This window comes from Ziziphus jujuba, chromosome 6, assembly GCF_031755915.1.
Source record: "Ziziphus jujuba cultivar Dongzao chromosome 6, ASM3175591v1".
In the NCBI taxonomy this organism is placed as follows: Eukaryota; Viridiplantae; Streptophyta; class Magnoliopsida; order Rosales; family Rhamnaceae; genus Ziziphus; species Ziziphus jujuba.
The window spans coordinates 24,155,497-24,169,672 of NC_083384.1; the positions used below are offsets into that span (position 1 = coordinate 24,155,497).

At 34.0% G+C, this 14,176-nt stretch overlaps 1 protein-coding gene across 1 annotated transcript; it reads right to left on the bottom strand.

Moving 5' to 3' along the window:
- Positions 1–6,793: 6,793 nt before the first annotated feature.
- LOC107421646 (amine oxidase [copper-containing] gamma 2) lies at positions 6,794–10,747 on the bottom strand. Its single transcript, XM_016030960.4, has 4 exons — positions 8,828–10,747; positions 8,543–8,656; positions 7,263–7,807; positions 6,794–7,142 (listed from the first exon to the last, which is right to left on the bottom strand). Exons 1-4 carry the CDS (start codon positions 10,151–10,153, stop codon positions 6,932–6,934), a joined length of 2,196 nt encoding a protein of 731 aa, XP_015886446.3. The 5' UTR covers positions 10,154–10,747; the 3' UTR covers positions 6,794–6,931.
- Positions 10,748–14,176: the final 3,429 nt, after the last annotated feature.

Below are 14,176 nucleotides of genomic sequence, written 5' to 3' on the forward strand. Positions count from 1 at the left end.
GAGTACATGTCTAGCAGTAAGAGCAGAAATTAAACCTGATTAGGGTCTCCTATGTTCTTTGCGGAATACTATTACTGGTAAGCTCAATCACCTGAATATCATTTATTTCTTATAGCAATCTATAAAAGCATAATTTGGAACAAGCCAATCCACGCTTAAAATTACTTCTAAACCATAAAAATCTAACAAAATTAAATCTACTTTCATTACTTTGTCCCTTATATAGAAAAGACATTATCTCAGCATTTGGCCAGGCCATAACGTGATGCGAATCCACCCGAGACTGCTCGACCAACAACCCGCTGGGGTGCTGACCCAATACAAATGAAGGTGGGGCCGATCACTAGGGCCCAAGCCAAGAGGTTCAAGGACAATCTTGCTGTCTTCATACAAGGAATAATTCATAGCCAAGAGGGGTTGGCCATATCTAAAGAACAAAGGCCTGTGTTACTCATACAAGCAATAGAAGACAAAACGGGGTCGGGTGACGTTTTTGGTAACAATAAAGAGGCCGGGTTGTATGAATTGGAACCCCATCTTTATGGGTTCAATTCATATGGAGGATGAGTCATAGAAACCAGCCAAAGCAGCTTCAAAGCCGACCAACAAGGTGGTTTGCGCACAAAGGGAAGGAAAGGCCGGATTTGCTGTTTTTCTTCGTGGGTTTTACTGTATTTTACTGTATTAACCTTTTCTCATACTTCCAAGCAAGGGTAACGTGGGGAACTTCACAATAAGCTTATTTGGCATCCTACAAAGCATATTGAAGCTGATTTGGAGATCAATTTGGTCAAAGAATAGTCAAAGTCAAATTAGTCAAAAAGCTAGTATTATAGTTTCCTAATTTTATTCTACTTTTTGTTTTAGGAAACTACCTTTACTTTTTAAGTTTTATTTATTTATTTTCTGGATAAATAAGTTTAGGAAAGTTTTTATTTTATTATTTTCATTGTAAATTAATTAATTCCTAAATTCAAAATAAATGAATTAATTAATCCAAATTAGTTTAGGAATAGGAAAGTTTCGGCCAACGTAGGATTCTCCATTGTGTGGCCGGTTTTTCCTAGGGTTTTTAGGGTTTATGTTGTTTCTTTCAAAGCCTATTTAAAGGCTTATTTTTCATTAATAATATAACTTTAAAAACTTTGATTTGATGAAGAAAATACTTGTGAGATTAATTATCTCTTTGTTCTTTGAGAACACCTAAAACACCATTAGAGAATTGGTTGTTTTAGCTTGACTTATCAATAGGTTTTCCATCCCCTATTGTGGCGTCTACATTATACCAAGGTTTCTAACCACAGGTTGGTTAGGGGTTGAGGTCCATTCCATTAGAACTTGAACTTAATTAAAGATCCGGGCTAATATAATACGGGTTTAGGAGCAGGTCGTCCTAGGTTCGTATCATAACGACTCTCCTTTGAGAGTGGAAATCTCCAATTGACACCCCAAGGAAAAGGAGTTACTCCAACTTAAGCAACAAACTCTTGTGAGATAAAGGAATATGTGGCCCTCAAGTTAACAATAATAAGTACATCATTACCAGAGATATTCATAATACCTATTACCACATTTGGAGTAGTTAAGGCTTCTTAATGTGTCATGGAAAAAACTCATCTTGGACTTGTTGGTTGAAGTTTTTGTCCTCTGTCTCTACTAGGTACGATGGACTATTGCGCTAAATTGGATGAACACCTACAATTTGGCTTGCCTATAAACTTTGGCCCCTGTAACCACTGGCCTAATGTGTTTGTGGACTTGATCCCAATACTCCAGCACTATCATGAAGATAGGGGCAGTTCTTCTCCACATGGCTTGACTATCCACACTGGAAATATACACCATCCCACTCGCATGGCCCATCATGCAACCTACCACAAATCCTACAAGCTAGTATAGTGCTCTCTCCAAGATTAGACCTCTAGTAGTGACTGGTATCACTACTCACCAATGTCATGTTGATTGTTGAAAACAATGATCTTTCTGCATCGAGCTATCTCAAGGACTTGGTCTACCACCATCCACTACTAGAAGAACTTGAACTGTGAGTCCTTAAAGGCTAACCTTGTTTGAGGACTCTGTAATAGGTACCTTTGAATGACCCACACCTTCATCTGCGCATTAAAATTTAGGTTTCAACCTCAAGTTTGGCATCTCTCATAGACTAATAGATTGGATGCACCACGTTTTCAATATTAATGCTAAGCTCTCGTTCAGGCCATCCCGAATCTCGTGTTCTGACCTTCGTCATCTGGAATCAAGCGAGTATAAAACTCAGCCAGCTTTTGAAACTTCATTTTATATTCGAAGACTATCATATCTCTCTGGTGTAGCCTCTTGAATCCTCACCTCCTCAACTCATGGAAAGTAAGAGGACAATATTCCATGGTAAAAATATTCTTAAACTGCTCCCAAGTATGATGTCTTCTCGTCTTTTTAGTTCTCCACCAAAAACTGCTATCCTGACTTAGTCCTCATCAGGATATTGCATCCTTTCATCTAAGATTTTCTCCATGTCAACCAACCACGCTATATCTGCTGCTAGGCCCTCAGTTCCATTAAAGTTTGTAGCTCCTAAATGTCTGGCTTGATCCAAAGTATCACCTACTGCATCTGTATTACCCAAGACTCAACTTAATTGCATGAGAAGATATTTAAGCTTAACCCACTTTCAGAGCTCTCAGTTAAATCTTCTTGGCTATCATGCCTACTATATCTGTGCAACATGGTGAATTTTAGAAGAACTAAATCCAAATTCAGATAAAGAATTTTGAAAAATTTAACGAGGAGAATAATTAATAGATGGGATGTACAACAATATTCAATCTCCTAGGAATATGAGAACTTAACACTCTATTACCAAAATTGGCAAGACTTCTCTAGGAGTTCTACAACGAAACCCTAGGTAGGTCTCAACTAAAGGAAACCTTAACAAAAACTCTACTGAAAGTTCAATAGTATCTCCCTTATAATAAGGACTTCCCTAAAATTCTCCTATATAGAAAACATATTCCTACATATACAACCACTTTATTCCTCCTTCTTACTACAATTTTCACAAATTTCATCACTTCATAAAGGAAACAACATATAATAAACAAATAAAAGACAAATACAGATTCACATGTCCACAATTAGCATCAAAGTATTTTAAGAGTATTTAGAAAAATAAATATTACGAATAAAGGAGGATGATAAAATATAATAAAATAATAGCGAAGTAAAGAGTTAGGAAAATCTACTTATGATAGCAACGAAGGAACACAGTTGAATGAGTTTGCCCAGCTTGTACAATTAGTCAGCTAGCTACCTAGACCTAGATGAACAGGTTTGAAAAACAAAAAAAAACAAAAAACAAAAAAAGATGTTAATCATCCGAGTGAGTGGTATTTAACTAATAAGGACAATAATTATAATAATAATAACAATTATAATAATAATAGTAATAATAAATAAAAAAAGACATAATAATAAAAGAAACAATGATAATGATAATGACTAATTATCAATAAGGAATAAAATAGACATTATAAAACAATTTTCTTTCAAAATCCTTACTGATCCACTCATTTTGTAAAATTCTCCAGTTAAAAGCATTTTCACTATATGGTGCATCTACGTAATATAAATCTGAAAATAATCATAATAATATAGAAACACCAATTTTCCAATATGTCCATTTTATAAACAACAATCAAGACTACCAAATAAATCAAAAATATTTCTCATAAAATAACTTCCATAAACATTTATATAACCAAAGCATAAATACTTATTTTTGCAAATCAGAAATTAATTTTATGATTAAAAAGAATAAAAATCTTGAAATGAAATTTCTGAATAAATATATCATATTTCAAATTTGCATTTAATCAAATAAAATGATTACTTTAAACACCACAAATATCTTAATAAAATTTCATAGTCATCATAAATAAACATATATATATATATAGATACCTCTGGTAGAAATTTACGCGAATAACTAACCCAAAAATACAATTTGAAAATATATCACTCACCTAAAAGTATAAATTACTCCAACCCTTGCATGGGATATACTCTATGACTTATACAAATGCCTAAATAGCATAAAAAATACGATATATACTAAAATACTAATTTTTTATCAGATACTTTGCCTATAGTTCACCCAAAGGGTTAAACATTAATTTTAACTAAAAATAGCAACCTATATACCAAAACAATGCTTGAAGCATGAAGATGACAAATTTGAACTCACTTTTCAGAAGCACGGTGGGCGGTGGTAGGAAAATGGCTGAGAAGATTTGGCCTAAACTTGATCTCATGATATCTCTCAAAATAGCTCAAATTGAGCTAATAAGACCTTGGATTTGAGCTCAAACGTGTCACAAATGGTGGAAAGGGTGGTCATTTGGCCAAGAACTTGATAGGAGATGGTGAAACGGTAGATCACCATCGTCGTCGCAGATTGGCCTAATCCCAATGCATCGCTAGCGATTTGGCTATGAAACTTGGTAGGCTGATCAAGTTTGGGGTGAGCTTCATGGTGGTAGGAGCAATAGGAAAAAATGGTTGCCGAGATGGGTTTTTAGGGTGGAAGTCTCTCTCTCTCTCTCTCTCTTTCCTCCTCCTCTCCTTTGTCAACAGTCATCCCTTCCCTCTTTTAAAATTACGTGGTGGTCACTATTCACACAAGATCATCACTTAAATATTAACATATGACATGCAGCAGCAGATATCTTAAATTTGCTCTCTTTCTCCATTTGCTCTTTATACAAAGTATCTGGAGAAAATTGTTCTAGAAAACACATTTTAAACTTTACAAAGCCATAATTTTCTAACCATAGCTTTGTTTTAAGCATATTACCACTCTATAAACTTGTATTGACTAGTACCACACAATAGTAAACAAATCAAAGTCATATCTTGTAAAACTAAAAGGTCAACTTTGGTTACCATAGCTATCAAACAGTCAAACTTAATCAAAAATGAAAAATTCTAGTACAATTTTGGTACGGAGTGTTACACTAAGGCTAGCATTCTATAAATATAATGGCATCTAGCCTCTAGCCAAACAAGGTTTTTGGTATATTTTTCAGAAAATTAGAATCTTAGAGCAAAATAAAACACTTAAGAGAGAGAGAGAGAGAGAGAGAGAGAGAGAGAGAGAAGAAAAAAACTCTAAGGTTTCAGTTTGTTTTTCATATTAACATTCTGTTTTTTTTTTTTTTTTTTCTTTTGATCATGTGTGCCCAAACATAGATATGTCATGTGTAAAATGATTTGGAAGCTCTTATAAATTCAAGAATATATTTTTTTACATGTATACATCTATCACATATTTCATTCAATTATGCAATCCTAGCCTCCACTTTATATATGATTCCAACAAGGACAAGACAATGTTGTTTGCCAACTCAGCAATGGAAATCCAACGCGTCAAACGGTGTTGGAGTGGAGCATCAATATGGAAGAACAATAAAAAAATAAAAATACCATGTTTCTCATCAAGTAATTATTAATTTCATATTTTCAATCTTCCAATTATGTTAACATAAGTAATTGACTGTTGGGAACATCAGAGGAAGGTAAACTCATCTGCGGGGCTAAGTTTCTCCATGACAAAAGATGGGTGGATTTATTTTACTAAGTTTCTCCATGACAAAAGATGGGTGGCTTTATTGCAAGAGGCAAAAGTAAAATATTGGAGTTCAGAAATTTAGGGTAAATAGAGAGGAGGGTCACATATATTTTATTTTCAAAGTCTAATTTTTGTGGTTGGTAAGATTCACTGGTCAATATTCAATTCTTAAAAATTCAAGAGCAAAGAGCTCACTGCATCCAAATGTATACATATGCACATTAAAGTTCCTTATTTTCTCTTCTAAACTCCAAAATTAGCATAACCAAAGGTATTATCTACTTTTTGCATACATTTATACTTTTTTAATACTTTAATTACAGTATAGCAACTAGTATATCTCCTTGTAGCTAAACTAGAACATCTACAGTGTCCTCCAAGCTATCTAGCTATCTATTTCACCAAAAAAATGCTACCTAACTAGATAAGGAACAAAATATATTGACATCCATCATTCATAAAATACATACGACATTATGAGACTCTGAGTTGAAAATGTGAAGAAAGAAGAAATAGAAAATCTATAAGGTAAGAAATGAAGAAAAATAATCAGGAAACTGATATATTTCATAAACTTAACAACCTGACAACTAAATGTAACAAAATACCCACATGGCATGTGACTAACACAACTCAGCACGCTAGCATATGAGAGAAAATAAAATATCCCATTGTGCTTTCAGTCAAGTTTCAATATTTATTTGAAGCAATTTCACCCCTTAAATTTGGCATAGCGTCAATTTTAATTTTCCCCTTCCCTTTTTATATATATATATATATATATATATATTTTATGGAATTTGAAAAAATTGATTGATCATTATTCAAGGTTATTGTGTATATAACTAAAACATGTCAAAATCAAAACTTCTTTTTGAACAAATTTGATAAAAAATTGAAAGATAATACTAAGAATAATTTTTTTAGGTCATTTTTTTTAATAATGTTGTTCAAAAAAAGTTTTAATTAGATATATTTTATTTATATAAGCAAGCAATTTGTATATTGATTGGTCAATGTCATCAAAATCTTTTTTTGTTTTTTTTCCATAAAAGAGTAGAGAAGTAAATTGACATTGATCGAAGTTTAGGGGTCAAATTGCTTAAAAAAAAGTTAAAGGGAAAATTTGAAACTTGGATGAAAATACAAGGAGTATTATGATTCCCCTAATAAAAATGACAACATTTAATATCTTATTTTTAGTTATTGTTATATGTCTCTTATATGAAATCTAATTCATATAAACATACACCTGGTTACAAGTAGATGTACAATATTATCAGATAATGAGCAAGACCTAATTCTTTAAGCTGATGCCGTAGAAACACAAATAGGCAGGTCGTTCTCAAAGTTAGGTGGGACCCGAAGAATTGGATTGCTCTCAAAGAAATTTACAGGCTTTAGATCAAAGCTGGCTGAGACAGTGGGCATTATGGGAAAGTCCTCTTGACATGGAATGTGATGAAATCCTAAGGTGTACCAAACCACAATGTCCTTATTCTCAATTGAACGATCCCTGAAAATTCAAATATTATTATTAATTTGGATTACCCATTAAAAAAAAGAAAAATTTCAAAATTATGCCAAAAGAATGAAAAAAAAAAAAAAAGATTTTTCTGACTAAAGAAGGCCTAACCTTTCGGACCATGTTGCAAGAGTCTCTTGACCGTGGCTTTGGTACACAAACAAACCACCAGCCCACTGTTCTGTCTTGTTGTAAGGTGTGACCCATATTTGGTTGTTTGTAAAAGCACCCCTCTTTTGGGGAGGGTCTTCATGATCAAGCAAGCTGGCTGCTGTACCACCGGAAACCACCTTGTAGCCGACGGGATTCCCAACACGGGTTTTCTTTGTCGGATTGATTACATGGTACTCAGATGGTTCGTAGAGTTTGAATTTAATTTGTGCATCTTTCTCTGTTTTTGCCACATTTCGTTTAGCTTTCAAGTAGCTTTTCCTTGGTGACTCTCCTGATGTTTGCTGCCTTTCAATATTCACTTTGACAAACGAATTATCAGAGCCATCCACGTCCATATCAAGATAAAATGTGACGTAGTGGTCGTGAATTACACCAATAACATTTTCGGACAAAAGGGTTCCGTAGAGATATTCATTCAAAGGGACTTCATTCATGTTGTCGTAGGGAGTGCCTTTCACCATCAAAATCCCACTAAGGCCAACCTGTTTATGACAGAAAATATATCCCATCAAAGATAAGACAGATCACTTGAATCAGGCAAAGATATTTTTCATAACAATACAAAGCAATCTTGATGGTATCATATAAACTTTAAGAAAAAACACACACGCGCACACACACACACACACAAACGTATATATATATATATATATATTATGACTCATCACTCTAATTATCACTTTATCAGCTTTAAATTATTTCAAAGTTTAAAATTTAAACATGCATGTTTTCTTTTCTGTCTTTTTCTTCTCTATTTTTTTTAATCAAATTTAGAATCTAAAATTATATTATCAAAGGATTAATAATAATTAAATTTATATATTAATTATTTTATCCTTTAAAAATTTTATTCAAAGTTTAAAATTCAAAAATGCATACGTGAACTTTTTTTTTTTTGGTGGTTTTCTTTTTCTCTTTTATTTTATTTTATTTTGGTTATCCTATTCAGAATCTAAAAGTATAATCTCAATGACATTTTAATTGAATCTATATATTGATTACTCATCTTTTAAAATTTTCAGCAATTTATAACTCATATAAACCACTAATACAATTAATATATATACTGCATACATATAACCATTTTGATACCAGATTGATTAAATAATTTTGACATCAGAATTTTTATTCTTAACTTTTTAAAAAGTATACTTTTTCATTTAGAGTATACTTAAAAACCAAAAACAATCAACAAAAAAGATTAATATGTTACTAACCGTAATTTTGATTAGCCCATCTGTTTGAAACTCCCAATCCACAATGTAGTCATAGTTTGCCACTGATGCTGCCATTCTAACCACAAGTGTCACCTTTGGCCTGACTTCTGTAATCTGCCATGAAAAAAATCAAACCAAACCATAGAAAACAACAAAGTTAACAATAAAGTCATAAGCTGTACGTCATTAACCTGAACGAAAGAACCAAAATGTAATTAATGATTCCTGGTCATGGATTATGACCCAACCAACAACGTTACCCGACCCGAAACTTAATTTCCTTACCGCAAAGCCCGTTATGGGACTTTCCGAGTGCCTCCACCCAATATCGCCGCCATATTTCTCAAATACACAAACCATGTTGGATCTCACAAACGGAGTTCCGTCAGCCGCGGCGAAAACACCATCCATGTAGTAGGCATTCCGGGGACAGTCGTTAAGTGGGTCAAGGGGCATGGCCTGTAACCCGAACCCATATTCACCAGCATCCATATAAGTCTTGAAATACCATGCGTCGGAGGGGTCCATATAAGGTACAAACAGCTCAGACGTGAACCCTTTGTAGATAACATTCCTTAGCTCTCCGGTATCCGGGTCACGGACCTTTGCCCCGGATATTATCACCCCGGCTCTGGCATCGGGTTTTAGATGAAATTCCCAGTTTGCCCATTTCACAAGATGCTCATCTTCTATGGTAAAACTTGGTCCTTTTGGCTGCTCGATGGATATGGGATTCACTAGTCTTTTCACTTTATTGTACTCCATCGTGGAATACCTATAGTCCGTGTTAGCGGCCTTCGGTATCGGAATGTTCTTGCCCTTATCTGAAATCTCAACCACTTGTTTTGTATCCAGGTCAACGAGCACAGTCAAACCTTCGATCGGTCTCATGTAGAAATTCGCCGTCTCTTTCATCGAATAGCACTGGACCTTAATCAGCCTCCGGTTCTCCTCCATCTTACCGTACCATCCCGTAGAAATAGGCAAGCAAGCGAGGTCCGCCAAATCCACGCCACGCTGGATGATCGTGCGGTTAAACTCATAGCTCGCAAGTGGGGCCCATATCGCGGAGGTCATGTCCTCGATCGTCATCATAGGGTAACCGGAATCATAACCGGTCTGAACCACGGTCAGCTCACTGGTTGTCAGGTCGACAGTCAACACGTGTGAGACTCCATTCACACGTGCGATCACGGAAGCCTTTCTGGGCAGTAACTTGTCTCCCCTTTTCCATTTCAGGACGAGTGCCTTGTCGGGCTCTTCAAGCTCGACGGAGTGGAGCGCGTAGGTGGCTGAGTTCTTGAAGAGCGCGTGGGATGAGAGGATGGTCCGAATCTTATTGATTTCTTGGACGGTGAGCGGGTCTAGAGGGTGGTGAGGAACGTCGGCGGCGTGGTTGCGATGGCGGTTGGGTTTGAGACGGTTTTTGAGGAAGTTGGGCTTTTTGGTCTGGAAACGGTTCTTGGAAACGCACCAGGGAGCGTTTGCAGTGCAATCGTGGAGCTTTGCGGAGGAGGAAGGGTCATAAGGAAGGTGAACCCAGGTGTAGAGAAGGACAAGAGCACAGCTGAAGAAAAGAAAGAGGAAGCGAAGGAAGTTTCTGCCTTCCATGGCTTAGGGGCACTAAGACGGCGGTACTGTGGAGGGAGTGAGCGAGGTTGAGTGCAGAAGAGGATGTTGATATTTTAATATAAAGATAAATATGAGACGGCGGAACTGTGGAGGGAGTGAGCGAGGTTGAGTGCAGAAGAGGATGTTGATATTTTAATAGAAAGATAAAATATTAGAAACTGAGAATCCTTCCAAAAGTATGTGGAATCTGAATTGGAAAAAGCCACGACAATAGTATATTAATGTTTTGTGGAAAAGCCATGTCATAACACGTATATTATTTTGCCTGTGTGATGATAATGTGAACCTTTTTGTGCAACCACGCTCACACAAAATCCAGACAAGTATTCTATTTATTTTACTGTTGCCGAAAAAAAGAACAAAAAACAAGTATACTACTTTACTAAATGTAATAATTTCTTTTTTTATCTTCTTTTGCTTCAAATTTTACTATATATGTATTTAACTATTTATTTTTTCTCCATTTGTAGAATTAATGTAAAACATATTCTTATTATTTTGGGGGTAATTGTTGGTTGGTTTTATATGACAGGACCCAATTTCACAAGATCCTATACATATGACTTTAGCCAAAACTAATACCGGCCACTAACCGGCACAACACAAACACCAAGCAAACCTACCCCAAAATTCCATAAATTTAAACTTAAGCTCCAAAAATAAACTTACAACTGAGAAATTCAAATTGAAACAATACTATAAACTCTAAATAAGAAATATAATGCCTTTAAAATAAAGGTACTAGCCAACCACAGTACAAGAACAAAGCCTACAACAAGAAACCGGTCAAACTAACAAACTAAATCTTCTCCTCTAAACTGTTACCACGCACTAACTCCGCACTAGGCGTCTGCTGGTATCTAAAAAAACTTAATAGTCACCTGAAGTGAAATAAGTATTAGAAAGGGGTGAGTATAGAAGTCAGTTAGCCGGATTTCAATGCCGACCAAAAAAATGGTAATAGTAATAATATTAATAATAATAAAATAAAGATTTGCAGCATAATGCCAAACTCTAAACACAATTAACTATAAAATTTTAAAGCGCAAAACTTACAAAATGATCAAACTTATATGATGGATAAGTCAAAGTAAAATTGCAACTTTCAATTCTATTTCGATTCTCATAAAAAGGAAGCATGTCATTTATAGAAAATTCCACCACGCCATCTTTATTCTTTAAAACTTGGCATCATGATAATTTTTAACACAAAGGTAGTAAGCCACCAGCACATGTACGAAACAAATCATTACGTATAGGGCATGTAAGCTAACCAAACCACTAATACGTGCAAACAACAAATCAGAGCTTGTAGGGCATGTGTAGCTATAATAATCATCATATCATCAATATCATCATCATCATCATCATTATCTATCAACATATCTTAAGCCATACATCCGGCAGAATGAACCATCACTAGGGCAGGGCAATATCTTATCAGCATCCAAAACTCATCTTCAATCATCCATATGGAATCATCATAATCATAAGCCTCAAACGTATGTGAGAAGACATCTTTACATATCGGGCAGATAAGCTAACAAAAAAAAGTGGATACCATACTAGAAAACATATCACGAACTTTAATTTATCAAAATGTCTCAACTAATCCCATGCTCATGAATCACCAAAAGATATAGGTAGATAATGGTTGTGTCACCAAACCACATTCAAAACGATACTTTAAAATTTTCATAAGTATACGTAATTCGAACAAAATACCAAGTATAGAAAAACACAAGTATGCTATGCTTCTTTAAAACTCGTCAAAGCTCCCAAATAGTAATTTCGAACATAGTCAAAATATAGTAAGCTTCAAAGCTCAAATCTCATAAATATAAGAATCATTAATTCAAATGAATCACTAATTCAAATGAATTCAAACTTAGAATTAATATTTGTACATATGCATATAAGGTATACCAATATGTGCACATGAAAAAGAAAAAAATGATTTCCTCTAAGAAAATTAGCTATTTCTTGTGTAACCCACCATGTATATATACGCACACCAATAATGCTAGAGTTATCAGAAAATTTATCAACTTAAATATTAAATAATATGATGAATGATGTGAAAAGTATTTAATTCTTTTATTCTTTATATTCACTTATCTATTTAAGAATTCATTTATCCATGTTTTAATTATATGATTACACCAACCGATAATATTTTAACAAATACCATTTGATAAATAAATTTAGTAAATATTTTGATGCATGTAGTATTACTGATATATACATTTAAAATGAAAGTAATATCTAAGAGTTCATGGACACCAAAATGCCAATTGAAAATTCATTCTAACTCAAGTACTTGGAAAATTATGAACATTCATATTTATATATACACGTTTCTCATAATTGGTAAATTGTGAAAACAAATAGCATTCAAAGATAGGAAAAGTGATTTCTTTTCTTCAATAAATAATCTTCTCAAAGATATGCTTATGTATACATATATCAAGAAGGCATTTCCTTGCAATATGACCAAAAAAAAAAAAATTACTCATATATATATATATAAACATATATTAGAATATTCTACTCACAAACTAGCACTCCAAAGTCTTGTCCATATGTCAAGTGAGGTTAACCCAATTGGTAAGCCACCTATACCTATACCTAGGAGATTATGGATTTGAAACACTAATATGAGAGAAAATTATTGTAAATGATCAAAAAAGTCTTTTCTACGCTAAGGTCTCCTTGTGAGGCTCCTTTCTTTAAAATTGCCAAACCGAAACTACTATCAGTACTAATTTAAGTAGAATAAGATAAAGAAAACTAAAAAGTCATAAACTGAAAAAGTTATAAACATCAACTCCACACTCTTCTTCATTTTGTAGTTACAAGTAACAATCTCAACAAACATATCTCCAGCATGCAGCAAGTACCAACTCGCTTATTTACTTGGAACATTGCAAACACTCAGTAGAACATGTCAATCAACAACCATTCATTATAACCATGCTATAGACATCTTCTAATCGAATCCTGAACCTTTTCCAGGCTTTGTAGAGTGGCTAAAAATCCATTTGTCCAAATTTCCCAATTTTACTTCTCAATTGTGATCACTTAAATGGAAGGAAGAATTTAGCAAGAAACCTGCCAATCAACTCCTCTTAAGTTAAGATGCTTCTAGGTTGCAAAGAATAACCATGCTTGTGCCTTGTCTCGAACAGAGAAAGAGAACAAATGCAACCTAATGACATCTTCATCAACTCCAATCATTTTAATAATGTTGGCTACTTGCAATAACATAATCAAATGAATGTTCAAGTCTTCACTTGTCAGGTCACCAAATTGATTTTCTTACACCATACTGATCGAAGCTGGCTTTAGCTCAAAACTATTGGCATTGATAGGTTGATGCTGAATTCTCGAATAGTGCTTATGTGTAACTGGTCAAAAGTAGTCTCAAATAGGCCTTTGTTATGGTTGATTGTTATTGTTGTTGTTGGCCATGACTCTCTCTTGATGTCTTCTAGCCCTTTTCAATTAATGCAAAGTCCTTTTAATTTCCAAATCAAAAGATTGAAATTCAAAGCTTTGGGCTTTTCACATACACTAGCAAAACAACAAAATTAAACAAAGTTTAGCAAAATAAAAATGGAAACCTAAATTAAGATTAAGTCACTTAACCAAAATATTAGTAAAAATCTAAAACTACAATCCTTGCCAATGGCACCAAAAACTTTTTGAAACTACACGCTATTAATTAAAAACTACAAATATAAGTGTCATTTACAAGTAATAAAGAGTTGTAAGTGAGATCGTTCCCATGAGAATTGGTTTCTAAATTTTGGCTAAATATTATGGGGTTTTTGAATTTTAATTTTATCTAAACAATCACTTCTCAAATAAAAGCAAGAATTTAAGACAATTAAGCAAACAAAATTAATTAAAATGAACTCACAATAAGCAACACAATGATTCTTAAAAGGGGAAAAACTATGCAAAGATCATTAGTGACTAGATTTCGGCCAACTTTCTATG